At 34.9% G+C, this 21,878-nt stretch overlaps 1 protein-coding gene across 1 annotated transcript in view; it reads left to right on the forward strand.

Moving 5' to 3' along the window:
- Positions 1-21,878, forward strand: part of GMPS (guanine monophosphate synthase) — a 51,525-nt gene that overhangs the window by 11,582 nt on the left and 18,065 nt on the right. Inside the window, exons 2-8 of the mRNA XM_045539523.1 lie at positions 3,173-3,354; positions 7,240-7,354; positions 11,906-12,003; positions 14,929-15,032; positions 18,504-18,697; positions 18,960-19,125; positions 21,351-21,502. Coding sequence (XP_045395479.1) covers positions 3,173-3,354; positions 7,240-7,354; positions 11,906-12,003; positions 14,929-15,032; positions 18,504-18,697; positions 18,960-19,125; positions 21,351-21,502 — 1,011 coding nt within the window. The remainder of the gene's footprint in view (positions 1-3,172; positions 3,355-7,239; positions 7,355-11,905; positions 12,004-14,928; positions 15,033-18,503; positions 18,698-18,959; positions 19,126-21,350; positions 21,503-21,878) is intronic.

Raw genomic sequence — 21,878 nt, forward strand, 5'->3', positions numbered from 1 at the left:
TTTTTAAAAGGGCAACTCTCTGAGTAAGTTTAATATTAATGAAATTTAATTTTGAATGTCATTTGGTATAGTAGTACTTACACATCAATAGAACATTATTTCACTTACATAAGCAAACTTTCTGAAGTAATAAAGCTTATTCCTTTTAAGTACCAAAGTATTTAAAATAAAATAGTTCTGTAGGTAGTCTCCTAAAAATGTAATGTTTATTAATCTACTTTTCTTCTGTAGTGCTAATTGTTTCTAGGGTTTAAAAAGACCTAGGTTTACATCCTGCTTTTGCCACTGTGTCCCTGGGCAGGTGTCATTTTCTTCATCTGAACACAGAAATCCACATTGTTATTAATAAAAGAATTACGTGAAGCACCCGAAATAATAGGTGCAAAATAAATGTTAGTTCCCTTGTCTTATTTTAAAAATCTTTTTATTGCAAGATAAAACAGGGAAACAGAAAACTACACAGGACACGTATAGTTGAGTGAATTTTACATCATGTTCTTTTTATCTAAAATATCCAAAGGTTTTTTTTTTTATTTTAAATCTCAATTTTGTTGGACTGTCTTAGGGTTGGTCATTCTGGGTTCATAGTCTAATTTTGATTCATGTTCTTTTATGCCTTATGTAATTTTCTTAGTATCTTTTAACTCCGATAGAAATAGTACGTTCTAGTTTTGATCTGTTTGAATATATCTCTCAGGCTTGCTCTCGTGTAGAGATATTCTGTTCCTTAGTCCCTCTTTTTTACTTTTAGTAACTTTATATGGGGTTTGACATCTTTACTCTTTGTTTCTTTTTTATGTGAATGTAGTTTTCCTAATATTTTAGAAGAAAGTTTGGTTCAGATAACTTTTATAACTTTATAGAGCTCCCTCTTCTGTTAAAATTATGGCAGCTTGTTTTCTAAGGATTCCTGGCTCTGTACCCTTCCCCCACTTTAGTCTGGTCCTTCTCTTTTTCTTCTCCATTGTTCCTGTTCTGCTTAATTTTGATTCATATCCCAGCAGTTGCTCTTTATAGTGGGCCCTGTCCTAGAAGGGATCCCTGGCCAGTTAGTTTTGACAGTTCATGAGGATTAAACTCATCTGACCCCTTTTGGCCTTAACTTGGGTCCTTTGCTACCTGTGTACTGTTGGCATGGCCAGATCTTCTCCCAGTCTATCTACTGTTCTTTAATTGGCTGCTGTGCTTTAGCTAGTACCTGAATGTGATTTAGTTTTTTTCTTAATATTTTTTCTTGATCTTAAAAGATATCTTTATAAACATTATTTACTTTGTTATGATGACGTCAGGGCAGGCAGTTGAGGAGTGTTCACCTTAAGCCTTTAGGCTTATGTCTTTTTAATAGATTTTATAGGTCATGCTTTGGCTCGTGTCTGTAATCCCTGCCACTCTAGAGGCTGAGGTGGGAGGATCTCTTGAGGCCAGGAGTTTAAGGCTGCAGTGAGCTATATAATGTGCCAGTGTACTCCAGCCTGGGTGACAGAGTGAGAGCCCATCACTTAAAGTATATATATAGATTTTATAGATAGATGTAATAGATTTTTTTATCTTTTGATATTGAATTTCATTTGTTTCCACATTGCGACTAACAATTTCTTTTCACTTGGGGTAGTTTGTTGGGGACTGGTGTTAATTAACTAAACCTTAGTATAAACCATGGTAATTGAAATTTGTGCATATCAGGACCATGCAGGCAAGAACTCTGCCTATAATGTAAAAAAACAGGTTGTACTTAGATTTGGTAAAATTTGTAAGGTGATAATGGGACTGAGTCTCGAGGAATTTACGCAGTAACGTAGTGGTCTTTCAAAAATAATGTTATCCTTTAAAAAATAAGGAATTTTAGACAAATTCCTTGTGTGTGTACATGTACACTAAGACAAAGGGTAAAGGTCTGAAAGAGAAAGTCTTCACTTGTTTCTGTAATCTTACTTTTCTACATTGTTGAATATTCATATCACTAAAATCTTCATTTCTGTGACCTGAGTGATTTACCAGTCCTTGTCTGTAGATGACTGTGACTGTTGCTTTTTCATTACTACAGCAGAAGGTTTAGTGGTATCGTGAGGTCTACATTTATTTTTTACAGATAAATGGAGAAATAGGAGGATTGGAAAGGGTTACATGAGTGGTTAAAGGGCTACCTTAAGCTCTTTATGTGCAAATTTTACAATTAGGGTAGGAGTGTCCCAAAATATGTTTATTGTAAATATTTAGAACATATTGAAGGATGTAAAGAAAAATTTAAAATCACTTCTAGTTCCATCACTCAGATGAAACTGTTTCATCCCTCTGTTAATATTTTGGTGTGTATCTATTCGTACTCTTTTTATACATACATATTCTTGCACTTTTATACAAATTAAAGTGGGATCATATTGTGTATTATTTCTCTCAGTAAACTTCCAGTGTAAATACACATTTTAAAGCTTTTTCTTATGCAAAATTTAAAATACATAAAAAAGGGTAGAGACCAGACTAGTACAATGAACTTTTAATGTACCTGGCACCCAACTTCAGTGATTACAGTACATGAACAATCTTGTTTCATCCATACCCACCTACTTTTGCATTATTTTGAAGCCAATTCCAGGTAAATATTTCTGTACACAAAGTCAACAGTTTGACATTTTGCCACATTGGTTTCTGGAAAAGTGTTGTTAATATACACTTTGACAGAAATAAGATAACCTCAAGGTTGTTATGGGTTAGATGCATATAAAACATTTTCCTCAGATAATACAAAAACTCTTAATAAAATGAATTTGACCATGCCTCTATTCTAGCATCAAGCTTTTAGTTTCCTTATTAGTACATTCCTCATAGGAATGCTATTACTATTAGATAGGGTGACCATAAATTTATTGGCCAAACTGGGACACTTCTGAGATTAAAAGGAGGCACTATCAATAATAATGTCAGTATAACAGGCATAAACCAGGACCATGCACATGAGATGTATACATAACATGACTATACCACAGTCAATAAATGGTAGCTTTTACTAAATTTAAGTGTTTATGTATGCCCATTTATGGGTAGATATTAAAATTTTTCCTTTAAAAAGGGTGTTTTGAATTGGCAACTCAGAAAGTCCTAACTTAAAGTATAGTAGCTCTAATTTTTATAATTAAGAATTTGTATTTGTATTAATATTTGTTAATATTCACAGCTGGAGAATGCTGGAGGAGACCTCAAGGATGGCCGCCACCACTGTGAAGGAGCTGTTGTCATTCTGGATGCTGGTGCTCAGTATGGGAAAGTCATAGACCGAAGAGTGAGGGAACTCTTCGTGCAGTCTGAAATCTTCCCCTTGGAAACACCAGCATTTGCCATAAAAGAACAAGGATTCCGGTAGACTTTTCACTAATGTTTTTATGAAGAGATTGAACTTAGATTGTTGAGTATTTTGTTATTAATTTGCTTGAGTGCTGAATTTTTCTATGAAAATAAGATGTGGAATGGCTTTACAAGAAATTTCTCATGGCTCTGATTTGGTAAGAGGAAGAAAAGGAAAAATTTAAGCCTTCAGTTAAAAAGATTGCGTAAATTTTAATTGCACACTTAAAAGAGCTTATCATTTGAATATTTTATGTTTTATAGGATTTGTGGGTCAGAGTTAGATGTAGCTATAGTGGCCATTTATGCATTCACCCTAAAGCATTTAATGAAAGGAAAATACACAGGAAGTTGGCTAGAATAACCCAAAGAGAAGAAATCTGTGTGTGATAAATCTCTTTTGCTTCCCATCCCAAGAGACTAGGTTCTAAAGTATGAAAAAGATTTCTTTAATGTAAGGGCTAATAACAATACCTTGTACCCTTAGAACTAGTCAAAACAACAACCAACTTAAATATAGTTCTTTCTTTAACAACTATTTCCAGTTACTGCCATGCCTTTTCTCATGGAACTAATGTTCTTTCTTTATAAAGAATGTTATCCAGAAGCAGGCAACTGCAGTTTATGTCTTTAATTGGCTCTTAAACCTTAATATTAAAAAAATGTGCTATGCTTCTCCCAAAATGTTTTATTTTTCTTAAAAACATGTTTTTTTCCAATGCAAAAATGGTTAAAAGAACTTTTAAAGACCTCACAGATATTATGTGTACATTATCTGGTGATTTACTGGTTATAAAATGGAGTGAATTGAAAATCAGAAAAGGCAGGTTTAAATTTAACTCTGTTCTAGCCATAGGATACAGATGAAAAATAGCTCTTTTTTAAACTGGAGTTTTAGAGTTAATAAGGGACCATTGAGTTTATTTAATTCAGCTGACTTGATTTGCCATTAAGAACTAGTTTTAGAGTGATCAAAAAACTGTGAGAAACCTCTCTGTCAAATCAAAGCTCCATCATTCCCTCCACCCAAAACAAAAAATCTCCAGCAAACTAACCCAGACTAAATAATTTAGAATAGGAAAGCCAAATACTTGGCAACAGAAATCTAAAAATGTTTCCTATCACTTGATCATAAGCAATTTCTAGGTCCAGCTTGTGCCTAAAGCTTTATTCTGTAGTAGGGGAATAGAAATTATAGCACTGGTTTTTTTTTTTTTTTTTTTTTTTTTTGAGACAGAGTCTTATTCTGTTGCCCAGGCTAGAGTGCCGTGGTGTCAGCCTAGTTCACAGCAACCTCAAACTCCTGGGCTCAAGCAATCCTACTGCCTCAGCCTGCCAAGTAGCTGGGACTACAGGCATGTGCCACCATGCCTGGCTAATTTTTTCTATATATTTTTAGTTGTCCAGCTAATTTCTTTCTTTTTCTTTTTTAGTAGAGTTGGGGTCTCACTCTTGCTCAGGCTGGTCTCGAATTCCTGAGTTCAAATGATCCACGCATCTCAGCCTCCTAGAGTGCTAGGATTACAGGCATAGACACCGTGCTCGGCCACTGGTTTTTATTACTATAATCCTTTCTGCAGAAATATCTATTTGACCACCCTTTTTCTAGAATAAGAGATTTATGATATGAGAGACATCTTAACCCACCTGTTTTTAGAACCTTGATCTGTGTGATATATAAAATTGGCATTTGGAATTAATTACAGCTTACTGGGCCTTGCAATTGCAAGTTAATTTCAGAATAGCAGGGTAGAAGTAAAAGACCCAAAGAGTGATTAGCTCTTAAGATTTATTGAGATAAGACTTTTCATAATTGGTTTAAGTACTGCTTGAGTTTTATCCTTAACTAAGTCCATCACATTTTTTTTTTCATAGTACTAAGAATCTTAATAGCCTTGAGTTGTTTAGCAGATTAATGACTGGATGCTGGGCAGTCCCATGGTGGGTATTCTTTGTAAAACTAAATATAACACACAGATTCTAGAGGTCTTGATTATTAAGTGTGTTTTATAGAATTTTAGCTTCTGTATTTTTAAGGTGATAGGTTACAGATCTACCCTTAGGGCTAACCCTATACCCCTTTAGAATTGCATCTTAAAGATGTCACATTTATCATCTGAGTAGGCTGTCTTCCATCTCTTTTACAGGAGATCTGGTAGCAAACATTGTATGCCATATCTCATGTTACCCATAAAAATTCAAAAGGTGCTTTTGAGCTTGATAACATTGTTACATTTTAAAAAAATACCCCAGCTTGCTAAGCAGTTTTTATAAATTTGACTTTTGTTATATTGTTCTTCTGGATGTATTATAAGCCTAGGAATATACTTTGTATATTTTTACATGACTAATTAAAAAGTGAATTGTAATATAAATTTGTTTGTAAGTAGATTAAGTAGGTCTTGGAATGTATTTTCCTTAGAATTATAGATAAATTAGGTTTATCTGCAAACTCAAAATGAGTTTGTACCTTGGATTGAGTAACGCACACAAATGTGCCTTTATGTGAGTGGGCATATAGCAAACTGGAGAGCATGTACAGTCTGAAGCTGCAAGCCTCTCTGTGACTCTAGTTGGTTGTTGCTATGGAGAAATGAAGGCCCAGTGTTGCTAGATATTTTTTTCCTAAATAAAATCCAGAAGTCTGAATTTTTATGTGAAATTCATAATATTAAAATGTTTTAAATTTTTTGAGTGCTGAGGGCCATTTAGATGTATCAGTGGCTAGGAGAGGAACGTAGGCCTCAGTTTGCAGCTCTCCTTTATAATATTAAATAGTAGTTTGACTCCCAAATTAACTCATGTTCTGTAAATTGTAATGTAGTTAAATTATAGTATAGGCCTAAGTTCTGAAGAGCAGAGCATATAGGGCAAAATTGAGGTTAGCTCCCTTTCCTGGGTCTCGGGGAAAGCTGTTGAGTATGCTGGACATTTTGACAGGTAAAGTTAGGCAATCAGTGCTTTGCATTCTGCCATCATTTTTTGTAGAGCAGCGGTCCCCAACGTTTGTGGCACCAGGGATCAGTTTAATAGAAGACAATTTCTTCACAGACCAGGGTAGAGGGACAGGGATGGTCTCGGGGTAATTTAAGCACATTACATATATTGTGCAGTCAAACTTCTATGCTAATGATAATCTGTATTTGCAGCCGACCCCCAGGGCTGTCATCACCGCCTCAGCTCCACCTGAGATCAGGCATTAGAATCTCACAGGGAGCGTACAACTTAGATGCTGCGCATGCGCAGTTTACAGTAGAGTTCGTGCTTCTGTGAGACTAATGCCACTGTTGATCTGATAGGAGGCGGAGCTTATGCAGTGATGCTTGTGATCGGAGCGGCTGTGCTTTGGCCACTGCTCACCTCTTGCTGTGCGTACTTGTTCCTAATAGGCCATGGACTGGTATCCCTGTGGCCCCTGGGGTTAGGGACCCTAGTTGTAGAGAATTTTGCTTCCAGCCATCCAGGGCCTTCATAATACTTTCACTTGTTCTTCTGTGACCTGCTTTACTCCTAGGATCTCAGAAGACTTATATTTTCTCCATCTCCAGAATTCTCATTTACTTCTTTCATTGATGAGGAAACATCAAAACAAATCTGTGGTAACTTTCACAGATGGGGACATTGGTATTTATCTATTAAGAAGTTTGTGCTGATTTACAAGTGAATGCTAAATTGATAGACTAGATTTCTAAAATATTGTAGTAAAGTACAGTAAAAATAAGCTGTGTAGGACAATATTGTCTGTGATACAATCTGAATCTGCTACACAGTACCAAAAATACAAGAAAATCTTTGAATCTGTGTTGTCTCCCTCAGTGGTACAAGCGAGAGGGGGCATAGACCTTGTATAAAAATTAGCAATTAGAGATCTTTTATTGACTCTGTTCCTTAAATCCACAGCGCTATTATCATCTCTGGAGGACCTAATTCTGTGTATGCAGAAGATGCTCCCTGGTTTGATCCAGCAATATTCACTCTTGGCAAGCCTGTTCTTGGAATTTGCTATGGCATGCAGGTACATCTGTAAATTTGTTCTGAGAGTTTACTTACAGAGTTTACTTACTTTATGAGTCACAAACAGAATAAAGCATATTGGTATTTTGTTTCTTTAGGATATTTAGGATACTCAATTGGATAAGATAATTTGTACATACTACAACTGTGTATAAAATGCTAACTCGTAGCAATCAAGCAGAATTGACCTGATAGGAAATCTATTTTGAGAAAAATAACACTACCTCATGTAACAAAATACTGTCCATTTAAAAAAAAAAACAGTGTGCTTGCAAATTTATGTAAAAGTTGCAGAAATAGTACCTAGAGCTCCAGTATATCTTTACCTAATTCTCCAATTGTTGACATTTTTGAACGATTTGAGAGTAAGTTGCAGATGTGATGCCCTGTTTCTCATATTTCGTAAGTGCTAATATCCTCTTCTCCGTAATGACAGTACAACTATCCAAATCAGAAAGTTAATATTGATTCAGTGTTAGCATCTAATCCACAAACTCCATTCACTTTTCACAGTTTGTTTCATTAATGTCCTTTATAGGTCACAGATCCAACCCAGGACTTTGCATTAAATTTAGTTGTCATGTCTCTTTTAGACTCTTTCAGTCTAGAGCAGTTCCTCAGTGTTTTCTTTTCTTTCATGACCTTGGTGTTTTTTTTTTTTTTAAAGTATGTACTAGCTATTTTGTAGAATATCCCTCAATTTTGGTTTCTTTGATGTTTCTTCATTGTTAGATTCAGGTTATGCATTTTTGGCAAGAGTACCACAAAAGCGATGCTGTACTTCTCTCAGAGAATCTTATCAGGAGGCACACAATTTTGATTTGTGCCAGGACAGGTGTTGTTAGCTTGGATTAGTTGGATAAGATGGTGTCTTACAGGTGTCTCCATTGTCACATCAATTAACACATATTCATTGGTGTTGTATCAAAAACAAGAATATGTGGGGGACTTACTGAGGCCTTGAGATAAGATGCTCTTTAATGTTTAGAAGTCTGTTTTGGCTGCTTTGATACCATTTTTGCTTTATTTTTTTTCTGTCTTTATTTTTTAAAATAAATTATTTAAAATAAAGTATTTAAAAATAAATACTTTGATTTTTTAGAGCAGTTAGGTTCACAGCAACATTGAAAGGAAGGTACATAGATATCTCATATATCCCCTACCCCCACACATGCATAGCCCTCTCCCATTATCAACATCCTATGCCAGAGTGGTACATTTGTTACAACTGAGGAACCTCCATTGATGCATCATTATCACCCAAGGTCCATAGCTTACATTAGGGTTTACTCTTGGTGTTGTAAGTCTGTGGGTTTGGACAAATGTATAATGACATATATCCACCAGTATAGTATCATACATATTAATAGTACTTTCACTGACCTGAAAATCCTGTGTTCTATTCATCCTCCCCACCCCAAATTCTGGCAATTGCTGATCTTTTTATTGTCCCCATAGTTTCTGCCTTTTCCAGAATGTCATATAATTGTAATCATACAGTATGTAGCCTTTTCAGATTGTCATCTTTCACTTAGTTCATTTAAGGTTCTTCCATGTCTTTTCAGGGCTTAATACCTCATTTGTTTGTAGCACCAAATAATATTCCATTGTGTGGATGTACCACAGTTTATTCATTCACCTACTAAAGGACATCTTGGTTGCATCCGAGTTTTAGCAATTATGAATATAAAGCTACTGTAAACGTCTGTGTGTAGATTTTTGTATGAACAAAAGTATGCAAGTCCTGTGGGTAAACTCTAAGGAGAGCAATTACTAAATCATATGATAAGAGTATGTTTTGTTATGTTTAGTTTTGTAAGAAACTGCCAAATTGTTTTCCACAGTTGCTGTACCATTTTGTATTGCCACCAGCAGAGAATGAGAATTCATGTTGTTCTGCATCCTTGCCTAGCATTTGGTATTGTTAGTGTTGTGAATTTTGGCCATTCTAGCTTACTTTAATTTTTAAGTAGTATAAGTTTACCAGACAAGTAAGAGGTGTCATTGAATAAGATGATAGAAAGATAATACTGAGCCAGTAACATGCTAAATTCTCATTCATTAAAGAATGACTTTATTCAATAAGATCTGTTTACTAAGGAGATAGGAATATAAATAGATTTAAGAAACTTTATCACTCGTGGTTATAAGCAAAATGATTAAGAAAACTATTCCCTGAACAATATATTATTAGTTGCTATGATATTTTTGTCAGAAGCAAGATGCTTTTTTTTTTTTTTGAAACTCAAGATTTTCTGTTGTTCTAAGAACAGCTAAATAAATATAGATGACCATCGATTAACTTGTTCAGTTTGTAAGTTGTCTTGATGTCGTTTCCATTTTGCCTGCCTTTTGGCTTTAGCAAATACTAAAGTGGATGGGAAGACAGGGTCAGAATAAAAGTGAAATTAGTCTAGTTGTGACATGCTAAGTGACCATAAAGGAATTGGTATTAATTAAAATATCAAGTTCCTAATTTTCTCTTAATATTCTGATTCTTCCTAATTAATTATTGAGGATCACCTTGATTTTCAGTTTCATGCACATATGGTTTAAAATATAGATGTTGTATTTGTTTCTCCCAGTGATTCAGTTAAGTCCTTGAATTGAGGATAATTTGAAATTTTAGTTAAGCAGGCAAGACAGAGGGAACTGTTGCTTTTTTTGTAAGAGACTGGGTCTAACTGTGTTGCCCAGGCTGGACACAAACTCCTGGGCTCGAGCCATCCGTCTCCCTCAGCTTCCTTAGTAGCTGGGACTTAAAGGTGTGTGTGACCACACCTGCATTTTTTTTTTTTTTTAGCAGTCTGAATTATTTTACTTTAATATGAATATTGCACAAAGGGAAGCTGTTTATAAAGGAGAATGTGAACAAACGGATCAATATATCCTAGCTGGCTCTTGAGCTTTCAGTGAAGGAAGGAAATATAAATCAATGTTCACATAAGAATATTGAATGTTTTTATTATTTGTACTTGATACAAGTGCTGAATGTTAGAAAGAAGGTGACCAGTAAAACAGCTATACCAGATTTGGTGTCTTCTAATTGTTTGCTGTAGTTTTCCATTTTGATTTAGAGGAAATACGGGTCACTAAAAATATATAAAGTACAAAATCTACACCAATGTATGTTTTCTTCTATAGGCAGCAAGCATTTTATAGTAAAAGGTTCTTTTTTTCCTTTTCATTGTTCTCTGAAAAGCCTAAGTGGTGATTATGAATTTGACTTGGAAAAAAATGATTTTTCCATCTCGTAGTCTTAGAAGAGCCTGCATCCTAATTGAGTTGAATATTGGAAATTGGCTGGCTTCATTTTTTTGTCCTAGGATATAATGTATTTACATAATTGATTGATCTCCCTTGCCAGGGTAGTCAATGTTAATGATATAGCACAACTTATAATTAAATTAAATGGTTGTTAGTATATTGAGAGGCATTCTGTAAAGAAGGATCTCAAAAGGGATTTTTTTAGGGCCCACTTAAATACATCTGGAAAATGCTCTCTTAATTTAAGAGATAGTGGTTTAATATTTCCCCATTATGTCAAGTCCCTATATAAGGCCTTATTCATAGGCTATCTTATGATAGTCAAAGCCAGGCCTACTGATGCATAAAAAAATTTGCCTTTATTATCATCTGAACTTTCATAGTAGATAATGGAATAGGCTGATCTGGGTCCTTTAGGCAGAAATTGTCCTTCCGTAAAATATTTATGTAGGTGATGCCATCTGCCTAATATGTTGCTTGTAAAGGACTGCCACTTCTTAGTGACCATGTTGGGTAATTTTAGCACTAAAGTGTGTACCTTTGCCTCCCCATGGTATTCTGAAATTTTAGTAATTTCAGTATCTTATGTGCCCTCTTTTCCCATTAACTGGACTCTTCTGGTAATTCTTTGCTTTAGAATAAAAAGGTCTGTACTGCCCATTGCTTCCTTTATATCTATTACACATTAACTCTCCCCACCTCCCCACTCAGCTTTTGAAACTTTCTTTTTACTTTTCTCCATTCACATTTCCATCAGAGGTAACTGCTTTTCCTGACCTTTACTTTTCTTTATAGAGGTAAAGTACAGCCTTCTGTAGGCTTTCAGATGGCTCCTTTGGAGCCAAAGATTAAGTAGCTTAGAGGAATTTATACCTGTCTAAATTCCTATTTTGGTATCACAGTTCTTTTTGTTGTCTGCTCTAGCTTTTCGTAAGCTCAAAGTACCTTTTAAAATGCATTTCAGTTAAACTCAGATGTAAATATTAAAGAAATCTCCAGTTTTAACAGGTGAATTAATAAAAGTACACTAAATGGAAAATCTGCCAGTGTTTAACATTAACCTCAGGTCGAATTTCTGATCGAATTTTGTTTTATAACCATGCCTCTTAATAACTTTATATATAATACCAAGTTATCTATATTTATCAAACTCCCTTTATTTTTTGGGTACAAACAGCAGGTATTTTGAAAATAAGAAATATAAATTGTTAAATCAGCATAACAAAATGACTGGATAGTTTTCTTTTGATTTATCTTAACATCCATTTGTTTTGTCTTTGAACAGATGATGAATAAGGTATTTGGAGGTACTGTGCACAAAAAAAGTGTTAGAGAAGATGGAGTTTTCAGCATTAATGTGGATAATACATGTTCGTTATTCAGGTATTATATTTTTAGATGAATAAGAACAACAGTAGATTACCTATTTTAAAGTCGGTACTGTTATTTTTCAAAATTGGATATTCTGCAATTCATAAACAAAATTAAAGATGTAGTGGCTACAGGTATAATTAATTGTCATATTTGCCTCCTAGTTGACTGTGAAGAGAGCAGAGGATGGTGGTAATGGTGATAGGCAAAAAGGCAGGCACTTAAAAAGCCTTATGAAAGCACTTATGCAGTATTGGAACCCTGTTTGGAATTGTGTATTGTGATGCTGACATTTGTACTTCTCCCTTTCCACTCTTTGGTGGAGTGTGAGTCTGTACATTAATGTGGCAAATGGATAATGTTTTAAGCTGTTTTGCATCTGCTACATGCATGTGAATACCTCTTCCCCTACCACTTTTTTTTTGTTAGGTACTTAATAAGCCATCCATTTGCTGGACTGTTTACTAAATATGTTTTAGTTCCCTCCTTCTGCCTTTCTCTGCGCTGAGGCAGGAACTCTATCTTGGTGTATGATCTTTTTAATATAATGAATGTATTATTTGATTTTACTGCTAAGTGATGAAGATATTATAACTTTAATCTATTTAAAAATTGAATGAGCTGTTCACTATCTTCCTAGAATCATTGATCTTATGCTTTGCTAAATAAATAAAAATCTGAGTTTTCATTAGGTTTTCTCAAAGACCAGAAAATTTATGTTTTTATTACTTTCTTTTTGAGATGTTTTCTGTGCTTTGTGGAAAGCCCATTTAGTGGACTATTGGTAGAGTTACTCACTTGCTTCGTTTTGACCTAAATTTTTTTTTTAAACTAAATTTACCCCTAACTTCATTAAATCTTTAAAATGTAAGCTGATGTCAATTAGTGAGAGTACTTTTCATTATTATTTTTTAACTGTGCTATTTATTTTTAGTTGTAGATTTATTTTTGTTAACATATATTTTGAAAGGCTCCATTGATTTGTGCCTAATTTAATTCTTAATGAGTTTATTCCAAATTGGACAGATCAGAAATTTTAAAATTCAAGTCATGAACTTATTTTTACCTGAAATGGAGATATAATCCTAGGTTTTAGTCAAAACTGACTATGGGCTGGCTTTTCGTTAGTATTGAGGAAGGGCAAAAATAAATAGATCTGTTTTTGAAGATTCTTATTTTTCAAAGGAAGATTAACAAAAAAGCCAAGTTGTTCCAAGTTACTTTATAAACTGAAGCTACTCGTTGCCAAAATACCTTTATCTGAAGTACGGTGCTTGTTCCCCTTCATAATGGAGAGGTGGTGATTACATTTGTCCTATTTCAAGTGACTAGTCTTGAGAACTACTTCAGGAATCTTAATATGTGATATACTACAAGAAGCTTTAAACATAAAGATCTGATTAAGATTTAACATTTTTTGTCTTTCCATTTCTAAAATTCTGGGACTTCATCACAACCCGTGCTATTCCTAAGCCATAGTGACAACAAAGCCCCAAAACATCCTTTTGGCATTAATGTACTGTATCTTCTTGCTTTATTTTAAATTTACATTTTTGTTCCTTAATATTATTTAATACCGAATTCTCATCCAGATTTTTCCATAGTGTAAACAGTATCTTTTTTTTTTTTTTTGGAGATAGAGTCTCACTCTGTTGTCCGAGCTAGAGTGCCATGGTGTCAGCCTAGCTCACAGCAACCTCAAACTCCTGGGTTCAAGCAATCCTTCTGCCTCAGCCTCCTGAGTAGCTGGGACTATAGGCATGTGCCATCATGCCCGGCTAATTTTTTTTCTATGTATATTTTTAGCTTTCCAGATCATTTCTTTCTATTTTTAGTAGAGACAGGGTCTCACTGTTGCTCAGGCTGGTCTCAAACTCCTGAGCTCAAGTGATCCTCCCGCCTCAGCCTCTCAGAGTGTTCGGATTTACAGGCATGAGCTACCGCGCCCAGCCTAAACAGTATCTTTTTATGGTTGATTTGTTTGAGTAAGAGTCCAGAGAAAGTCTACTTATTACATTTGATTATTGTTAGTTAAATCTTCTAATACATAATAGCTCCTCTTCTCCCTTTTTTAACTAAACATTATTAATTTTTTTAGCACTAGAAGTCCACATTGCTACTAGATTGTCATTTTTTCTTGGACTTTTCAGTAAATAATTAGGTAGTGCCTTTTCTTTTTTTCTTTCTTTCTTTTTTTTTTTTTTTTTTAGGAGTTGAGGTCTTGTTGTGTTGCCCACACTAGTCTCAAACTCTAGACTCCTGGGCTCAAGTGATCCTCCTGCCTCAGCTTCCCAGGTAGCTGGGATTATAGGTGTGTGCCACTGCACCTGGCCCTGTTCTGTTAGAATTAGAAAACAAAATCATTAGTGTACAATGTTATTTCCAGTTAAAATGAAAGATTATAGAGTTTTTACCTAAGTCCTTTGCTTTTTGTGTCTTCTTACTCTTAAGCTGAAAATCTTAATTTCTAATAACATCAGTTATTGTTTATTTTAGCTTATAATACACATATATCAGTATATATAGCTGCAGAGTAACAATATCAGTAGTAGTACTGTTACTATGGACGTGATTACTGACATAAGAGTACTGAATGAAATGTTAAGGTCTTTTAAATGCCTCTGTTCTTAAGATAAGTTCTGATTGATATATAATGTTGAAATTATTTTTTTATGGTCTCTTGAAATTGTGTGGTTATACTGCCAACTTCATATGTTTATTAGTTTTAGTTTTTAATTTTTATAGATTGCCTTTTTTGAGGTTTAATATTCTTTTATTGGTTTTGTAATGAACAGAATATTTAAATTCTAGTGGTGTTGCACTGTCACATACTTTTTCTATTTTCTTATCACATGGCAAGCTTGTATTTCTAATGCAAAAAGTCCATTAATCATGATACTAATTAAGATATTTGTGTTTTATTTTTTGTATATTTAGGGGCCTTCAGAAGGAAGAAATTGTTTTACTTACACATGGAGATAGTGTAGACAAAGTAGCTGATGGATTCAAAGTTGTGGCACGTTCTGGAAACATTGTAGCAGGTAAAAATTCTAAAAATTTTGCAGATTTCATTTAAAAAAATTTGAAGAATAAGCATATTTCTATAAAAAGTACTCATTGATTTTCTTATTTTTTTAATGATACTATAAATGTGGCAGGATCAACTGTTGATTAAGGGAATTTAATAAGGATTATCCTTAAATCATTCACTTAATGGTTTTCTTAAAAAGTATTCAACTTTTTAAAATGTTCACCCTAATATAAGCTGTTCAAACAAAACATTATACTTTTACAACCCAAGGAAATTTGAGAATTTTCTATCTTCCTATCTTGCTATATTCATAGTTAACTGTTTTTTATGCCTTTCTTAGGTATATATAGCCATGTGTCTTAGGTATCTACAATACATTAGACTAGGTATTCAGGATGTTTCTCCAACTAGGGTTGTCAAATTATGACCTGTGAGTCAAATCTAGCCTATTGCCTGTTTATGTCCAGATTTTTTATTTATTTATTTATTTGTTTGTTTGTTTATTTATTTATTTATTTATTTATTTATTTATTTATTTATTTCTGAGACAGAGTCTTACTCTGCTGCCTGGGCTAGAGTGCCGTGGCATCAGCCTAGCTCACAGTAACCTCAAACTCCTGGGCTCAAGCAATCCTACTGCCTCAGCCTCCCGAGTAGCTGGGACTACAGGCATGCGCCACCATGCCCGGCTAATTTTTTATATATATATTTTTCATCGTCTAGCTAATTTCTTTCTATTTTTAGTAGAGACGGGGTCTTGCTCTTGCTCAGGCTGGTCTCAAACTCCTGAGCTCAAACCATCCACCCGCCTCGGCCTCCCAGAGTGCTAGGATTACAGCCGTGAGCCACCGCGCCCGGCCTATGTCCAGGTTTAGGAATGGTATTTGCATTACTAAAGGGTTATTATAAAACACAGGGGCCATACATATCTCACAAAGCCTATAACATTTACTGTCTAGCCCTTTGCACAAAATTTGCTGACCCATGCTTTAAACCATATTCTCTACTTTTTTAGGAAGAGGAATTGATATTTTTGGCAGTTTGGGCTTTTGACTTGCTTGCTTGAGTAAATGTAATATAATAATCACTAACAGTCCTGGAAATCAGTAAAAGAAAAACGTGGGTTTAATCAATAAGGTTCTTTTTATTTGAGATGCCACATCTAAATAAGTTGAAAAATAGATTTGTCATGGATAAACCAAGTTGAGTAATCTACCTGCAGTTACTTAACAGACTAATACATTGACACAGGAATTATCAAGAATGGTTTTTTATACTGAAAAGTTTTTGCTTCATATAAAAGATCAACAGTGGTAGATAGGTGTATGTGTTTTTATTCATTCAATAAATATTTGAGTATTTGTCAGGCACAATTCTAGATGTCAAGGATACAGTAATGAACAAAATAGACAAAATCCCTTTTTAACATCGGGGAAAGGTAAGGTAGACAATACACAAATACAGAATATATCAGATGTCAGTGTTTGCATTGAAAAAATAAGTGGAGGGGAAAGGGTGTTGTGGAATGTATGATTAGTTACTGTTTTATATAGGATATTCAAGGAAGGTATTCCTATTAGGTGCCATTGGACCTGAAGAAAGTAAGTGCTGATCTCTCTGGATATTTGAGAGAAGAGGAAATATCAGTACAGATGTCCTGGGATGGGACCATATTTGAGGAACAGCAAGGAGAGCACATAGTTGGAGCAGAATAAGCATGGGGGAGAATGGTAGAAGATGAAATCAGAGAGGTAGTTAGGGGCCAGAATGCAAGACCTTTTAGCCATTGTAAAACTTTGAGTTTACTCAGTGAGGTGGAGTTTTGAACAAAGGAAAGGCATGATCCAATTTCAGGATTAGATTATAGAAGAAAAATCGAGCCAAAGATAGAAGCAGGAAAACCAGCTAGGAATCTATTGTGTAGTAATCAAGAGAGAGGCAGTATTGTCAGGAGCAGGGTAGTAGAGGTGATGGTTGTCAGTAATGATTGGATTCTGATATGATTTGAAGGGAAAGACAAAGGATTTGGTACTAGATTGGATCTTGAGTGGGAAGAGAAAGTAGGATCAAGTTTTAACTTCCAAGTTTTTTGGTTTGAGGAACCAGAAGGATGAAGTTTCTATTTACTTGATGGGAAAGACCTCAGGAGTTTGGGTTTGTATATTAAATTCAAGATGCTTTATTAAACATCAAAATGACGGTGTTGAATAGGTAGTTGTACATATGAGCCTGAACTTTAGAGGAGAAAACTTGGGCTGGAGCTATGAATTTGGGGGTTTACCAGCATATGGGTGGAATTTTAAGGTTGTGAGAGTATGAGATCACTCAGTGTATAGAAAAGAGATTTAAGGGCTGAGTACTGAGTGGATTCCCTATGTAGAGATGAGTAAGCTGAAGAGGAACAAGCAAAGAGGAGTAGATAGTGAAATAAGAAGTGAACCAAGAGAGTGGCATCCTGAAAGTCAAATAAAGAAAGTGTGACGTGCCTTGGTATAGTAGAATGAGTATGAGTTTGGGAGCATTCTAGGACTGATTTAGTTAGTTAATTAGCCAAGGGTTCAGACAAGTTTCTTGATATCTCAGGGCCATAAAATAGGGGTAATAATGTACATGTAAAACATGTAGCCTAACACCTGCTGCTTAGTCAGTAATATTTGCCAGAAACATATTATTAGTCAAGTAGGTGAAGTTATATTTGCAGTTAATAATATTCAAGAAAGAAGGCCGGGCGCGGTGGCTCACGCCTGTAATCCTAGCTCTGGGAGGCCGAGGCGGGTGGATCGCTCGAGATCAGGAGTTCGAGACCAGCCTGAGCAAGAGTGAGACCCCATCTCTACCAAAAATAGAAAGAAATTATCTGGCCAACTAAAAATATATATACAAAAAAAAATTAGCCGGGCATGGTGGCTCATGCCTGTAGTCCCAGCTACTCGGGAGGCTGAGGCAGTAGGATCGCTTAAGCCCAGGAGTCTGAGGTTGCTGTGAGCTAGGCTGATGCCACGGCACTCACTCTAGCCTGGGCAACAAAGTGAGACTCTGTCTCAAAAAAAAAAAAAAAAAAAAAAAATAATATTCAAGAAAGAAACTGAGATTCTTTTAATATAGAAAATTGGTAGCTGTATGTTGCATTTGAAAGCCATGTGGAACCAAGAACCAAAATTGAGTTACCATTGCACTAAATACGTAATTGAAGTAACTTGGGTAAAGAAGTCAGTATGCTATGAAATAAATCTCTGTGGAAGACTTATTGTACTATCCAGTAAGTAGCTCATCAGTTACTAGATCATGAAAGATCTTAATAAAGACACAGTATGGCAATGTAGTTTTTGTTTATATTGTCATTTTCTGTAGCTAAAAATCCAACAAGCCATATCAATTTTAACGTTTATAGAGGAAGAAACTGTGAAGAATTAATTGTGGGTATTGGTTGAGTTTTTTCAACATGAAAAAATTTTAATTTGTGATTATTTTCTCTATAAAGGCATAGCAAATGAATCTAAAAAATTATATGGAGCACAGTTCCACCCTGAAGTTGGCCTTACAGAAAATGGGAAAGTAATACTGAAGAATTTCCTTTATGATATAGCTGGGTGCAGTGGGACCTTCACTGTGCAGAACAGAGAATGTGAATGCATTCGAGACATCAAAGAAAGAGTAGGCACATCAAAAGTTTTGGTAAGCACTTTATCATCTGAAGTTTGCAAATTTACATCAATAATATTGAAATCTAGGAGCTGAATTCCTCAACACAGCCCTTATATGTTGATATGGAGTGAGCATATGCTTTATGTGTTGTACTGTTTCAGAGTACTTTGTCAGTTACCATACATATTTCTGATACAAACAGCACTGGTAGGTAATAACTTAAGCTGATAGTATTTATTTTCTTTTTGTTTATTCTGCTCAGATTGATTTTTCTTTCCATTTTACCCTGTAGGTTTTACTCAGTGGTGGTGTAGACTCGACAGTTTGTACAGCTTTGCTAAATCGGGCTTTGAACCAAGATCAAGTCATTGCTGTACACATTGATAATGGCTTTATGAGAAAACGAGAAAGCCAGTCTGTTGAAGAGGCCCTCAAAAAGCTTGGAATTCAAGTCAAAGGTATTGAGGAACCCCAGAAAAGTTAACTTACATGCTAATACTTATAATCAAATCTAACCTTATGATTTAAATGAACACAATGACCGATTTCTGAATAAGCTCAAGGTTGAAAATTTTAAAAATTTGCACATTATAATTACTTGTTGTTCAAGAGGGCTCCCAGTATAAATTTTAAAACTTGATTATTACTAATATTATACTTAGATTAAATGACCATTTTCCAGCTGTCATTCTGTTCTCTTTTAGTCATTCTCTTTCAAAATTATTTTTTCCCACACTTTTATAATATTTATGCATGAAACACTCAAGCCCTCCTCCAACAGGTAAGGATATCCAGATTGTTTTTGCAAACAGAAAGGCTTCTATAAGGGTAAGGGATTGAAAAGTGTATAGTTATTTTTCTTTAAAAGGCCACTAGTAAACTTCTTAGTCCTTAATGTTATTTACATTTGTAGCTATCTTTTATACTTTTTAAAAACAAGGTGTAATCAGTAGTTCAAGTGAAGTGATACAAATTGTACATATTATTGAGTTAATTGAAATTAATACCAAAAGACTGAATATAAGATGAAGACTTGTAGGTAAACATGAAGTGAACATCAGTCTAGTTCTTTTCTTCTTTTGAAACCTCACTAAAATAACAGTAAAGGCATAAAACAAGTGTAATGCCATAAAGATAAGGAACAAAGGAAATGATAGCAGACGAATGGTTTCAACAAAATGTTGGAAGGTGGAGAGCCGAGGGATAAGGTGGATTCTTCAATAAGTTGATGAAATTTCTGTGATAAGCTTTAGGACCCCTCACTACCCAGATTTCTTCCAGAGTCCTGGGAGGCACCCTAGTGGTGTCTTCACATGATCATATATTTTTGAGGAATTTGCAAGTAAGATATTTTAATAATTTATAGTTAAGTTTATTTTCTTTTTTTCCTCTAACTTGCTCTATTTGGTGGTATTGGAATGGCTATGGGCATTCTTGGATCAGGCTAAGAAAAAATGAGCTGGGGATACATTCAGTTTGGGTTTAGTGGTATATATGTGATTTGCAATCATTTCTGTGTATAGTTAAGTTCTTGTTAGCCATCCCACTTATGATTTTTAAGATATCTTATTTGTTATTCTGTTTCTTGAGTGGGCCTTTAAATTGTAAAAGTTTCAGACTCACAAAAACTTGGATCTATCCCTGGTAATTGACAGTAGAATGGAGGAATTCACAACCTTGGAGTGGAGGTGGGAAGAAAGCCAACAAAATGTTAGCTGATTTATGCTACAGACTTATGGGGAGGCTCAGGAATTAGAGACACTGGGCTCCTTTTGGGGCATGGGTCTCTGGGTGAGTCTAAAATAAGGATTGGTTGAAAATCTGAGAAGTAGATCCTTTTCCTTAACACAGGAGCAAACTGCTGCTATCCCTCCCCATCAGAAGACTGTGGGTAAATTCTCGATAGAGAGGCTAAACAAAAGAGGCTCTGGATTTGGACATACCAATATGAGCCATAGTTGAGGGTTGGAGATAAGATTCTACATTAAGAACAGGATTCAAGTAAAAATCTGTATACTGAATGGTGACTCCCTCTTCCCACCACTTCAACTGCCAGAAGGATGGTAGGCAGGAGGTTGGAGGTGCTTTCTTTGGGGTAATTGACCATGTTAAGGAAAGACCTCCAGATTCACTGGTGGCCCCCCAGTGAAATAACCAGCTGTCTTGTCATCTTATGGTGAAGCCCACTGGTAGTTAAGCTTTATTACCAATTAAAGATCTAGTCATTTTTTAGTTTCTTACTCTTAAATCTAAAAAAGACAGCCAAGGATCACTAGACGTATGTTCATAAATATCAGTTTTACAAGAGACTACTCAGTTTACAGTTTTAAGGACTTCGATTCTCTGTGTATATGAACCACTGCTTTTGACTAGCTTGAGACTGTTTCTTGCTGTGGCTTTTGCTTGTTGCTCTGATAGAGCACTGAACAGAGGGAAAGTAACCAGCATAATTTGTGATTATCATGGCCCTAGATCATTAAACACCATGGGATTCTCATAGGAACAAAATATAATGAGTGCCCGTATATGAACTCTGTTACTAATGGTTTATTGTTAGTTTTTGAATATGTAGGCAAATTTAGGGGAGATCAAAGGATCTACCTAGTTTTTCTTTCTATAGTTTGACTTATTTATGATTAAAAAAAGAACTATTAGTTTAAAACACTTCTTCCCTCTCCCCTAGTGATAAATGCTGCTCATTCTTTTTATAATGGAACAACAACTCTACCAATATCAGATGAAGATAGGACCCCACGAAAAAGAATTAGCAAAACTTTAAATATGACTACAAGTCCTGAAGAGAAAAGAAAAATCATTGGAGATACTTTTGTTAAGGTACCTTTCTTTTTAATGTCTTTTTGATGTAAATCTTAGTATTTTTCCTTGTCTTTATATCAAATAACCAAATTTGCTAATTTTGATTTTTTTGCTTTTGTGGCTGAGAGTTCTGGTATATATTGTTACTATACTAACCACCAGAAACTGTTTTGTTTTAAAAAACATATATACTTCATGTTGCCAGTCTGTTGTTGTAACTGTTTAAGAGTAAATGTTTTCAGCTGATTTTTGGGTCTTAATTTATTGAGTGTCTCAAAGGCTAGATTTCAAGTTCTTGAGGGAAATATTTGCGTACTTTTTTGAATCATGTTAAAGCACATGTTCTTAAAGGAGTTTATTTTGGAGGTTGGTGGATTTTATATCCTGGTCAGTA

The sequence above is a fragment of the Lemur catta genome, chromosome 1 (genome assembly GCF_020740605.2).
Source record: "Lemur catta isolate mLemCat1 chromosome 1, mLemCat1.pri, whole genome shotgun sequence".
Lineage (NCBI taxonomy): Eukaryota > Metazoa > Chordata > Mammalia > Primates > Lemuridae > Lemur > Lemur catta.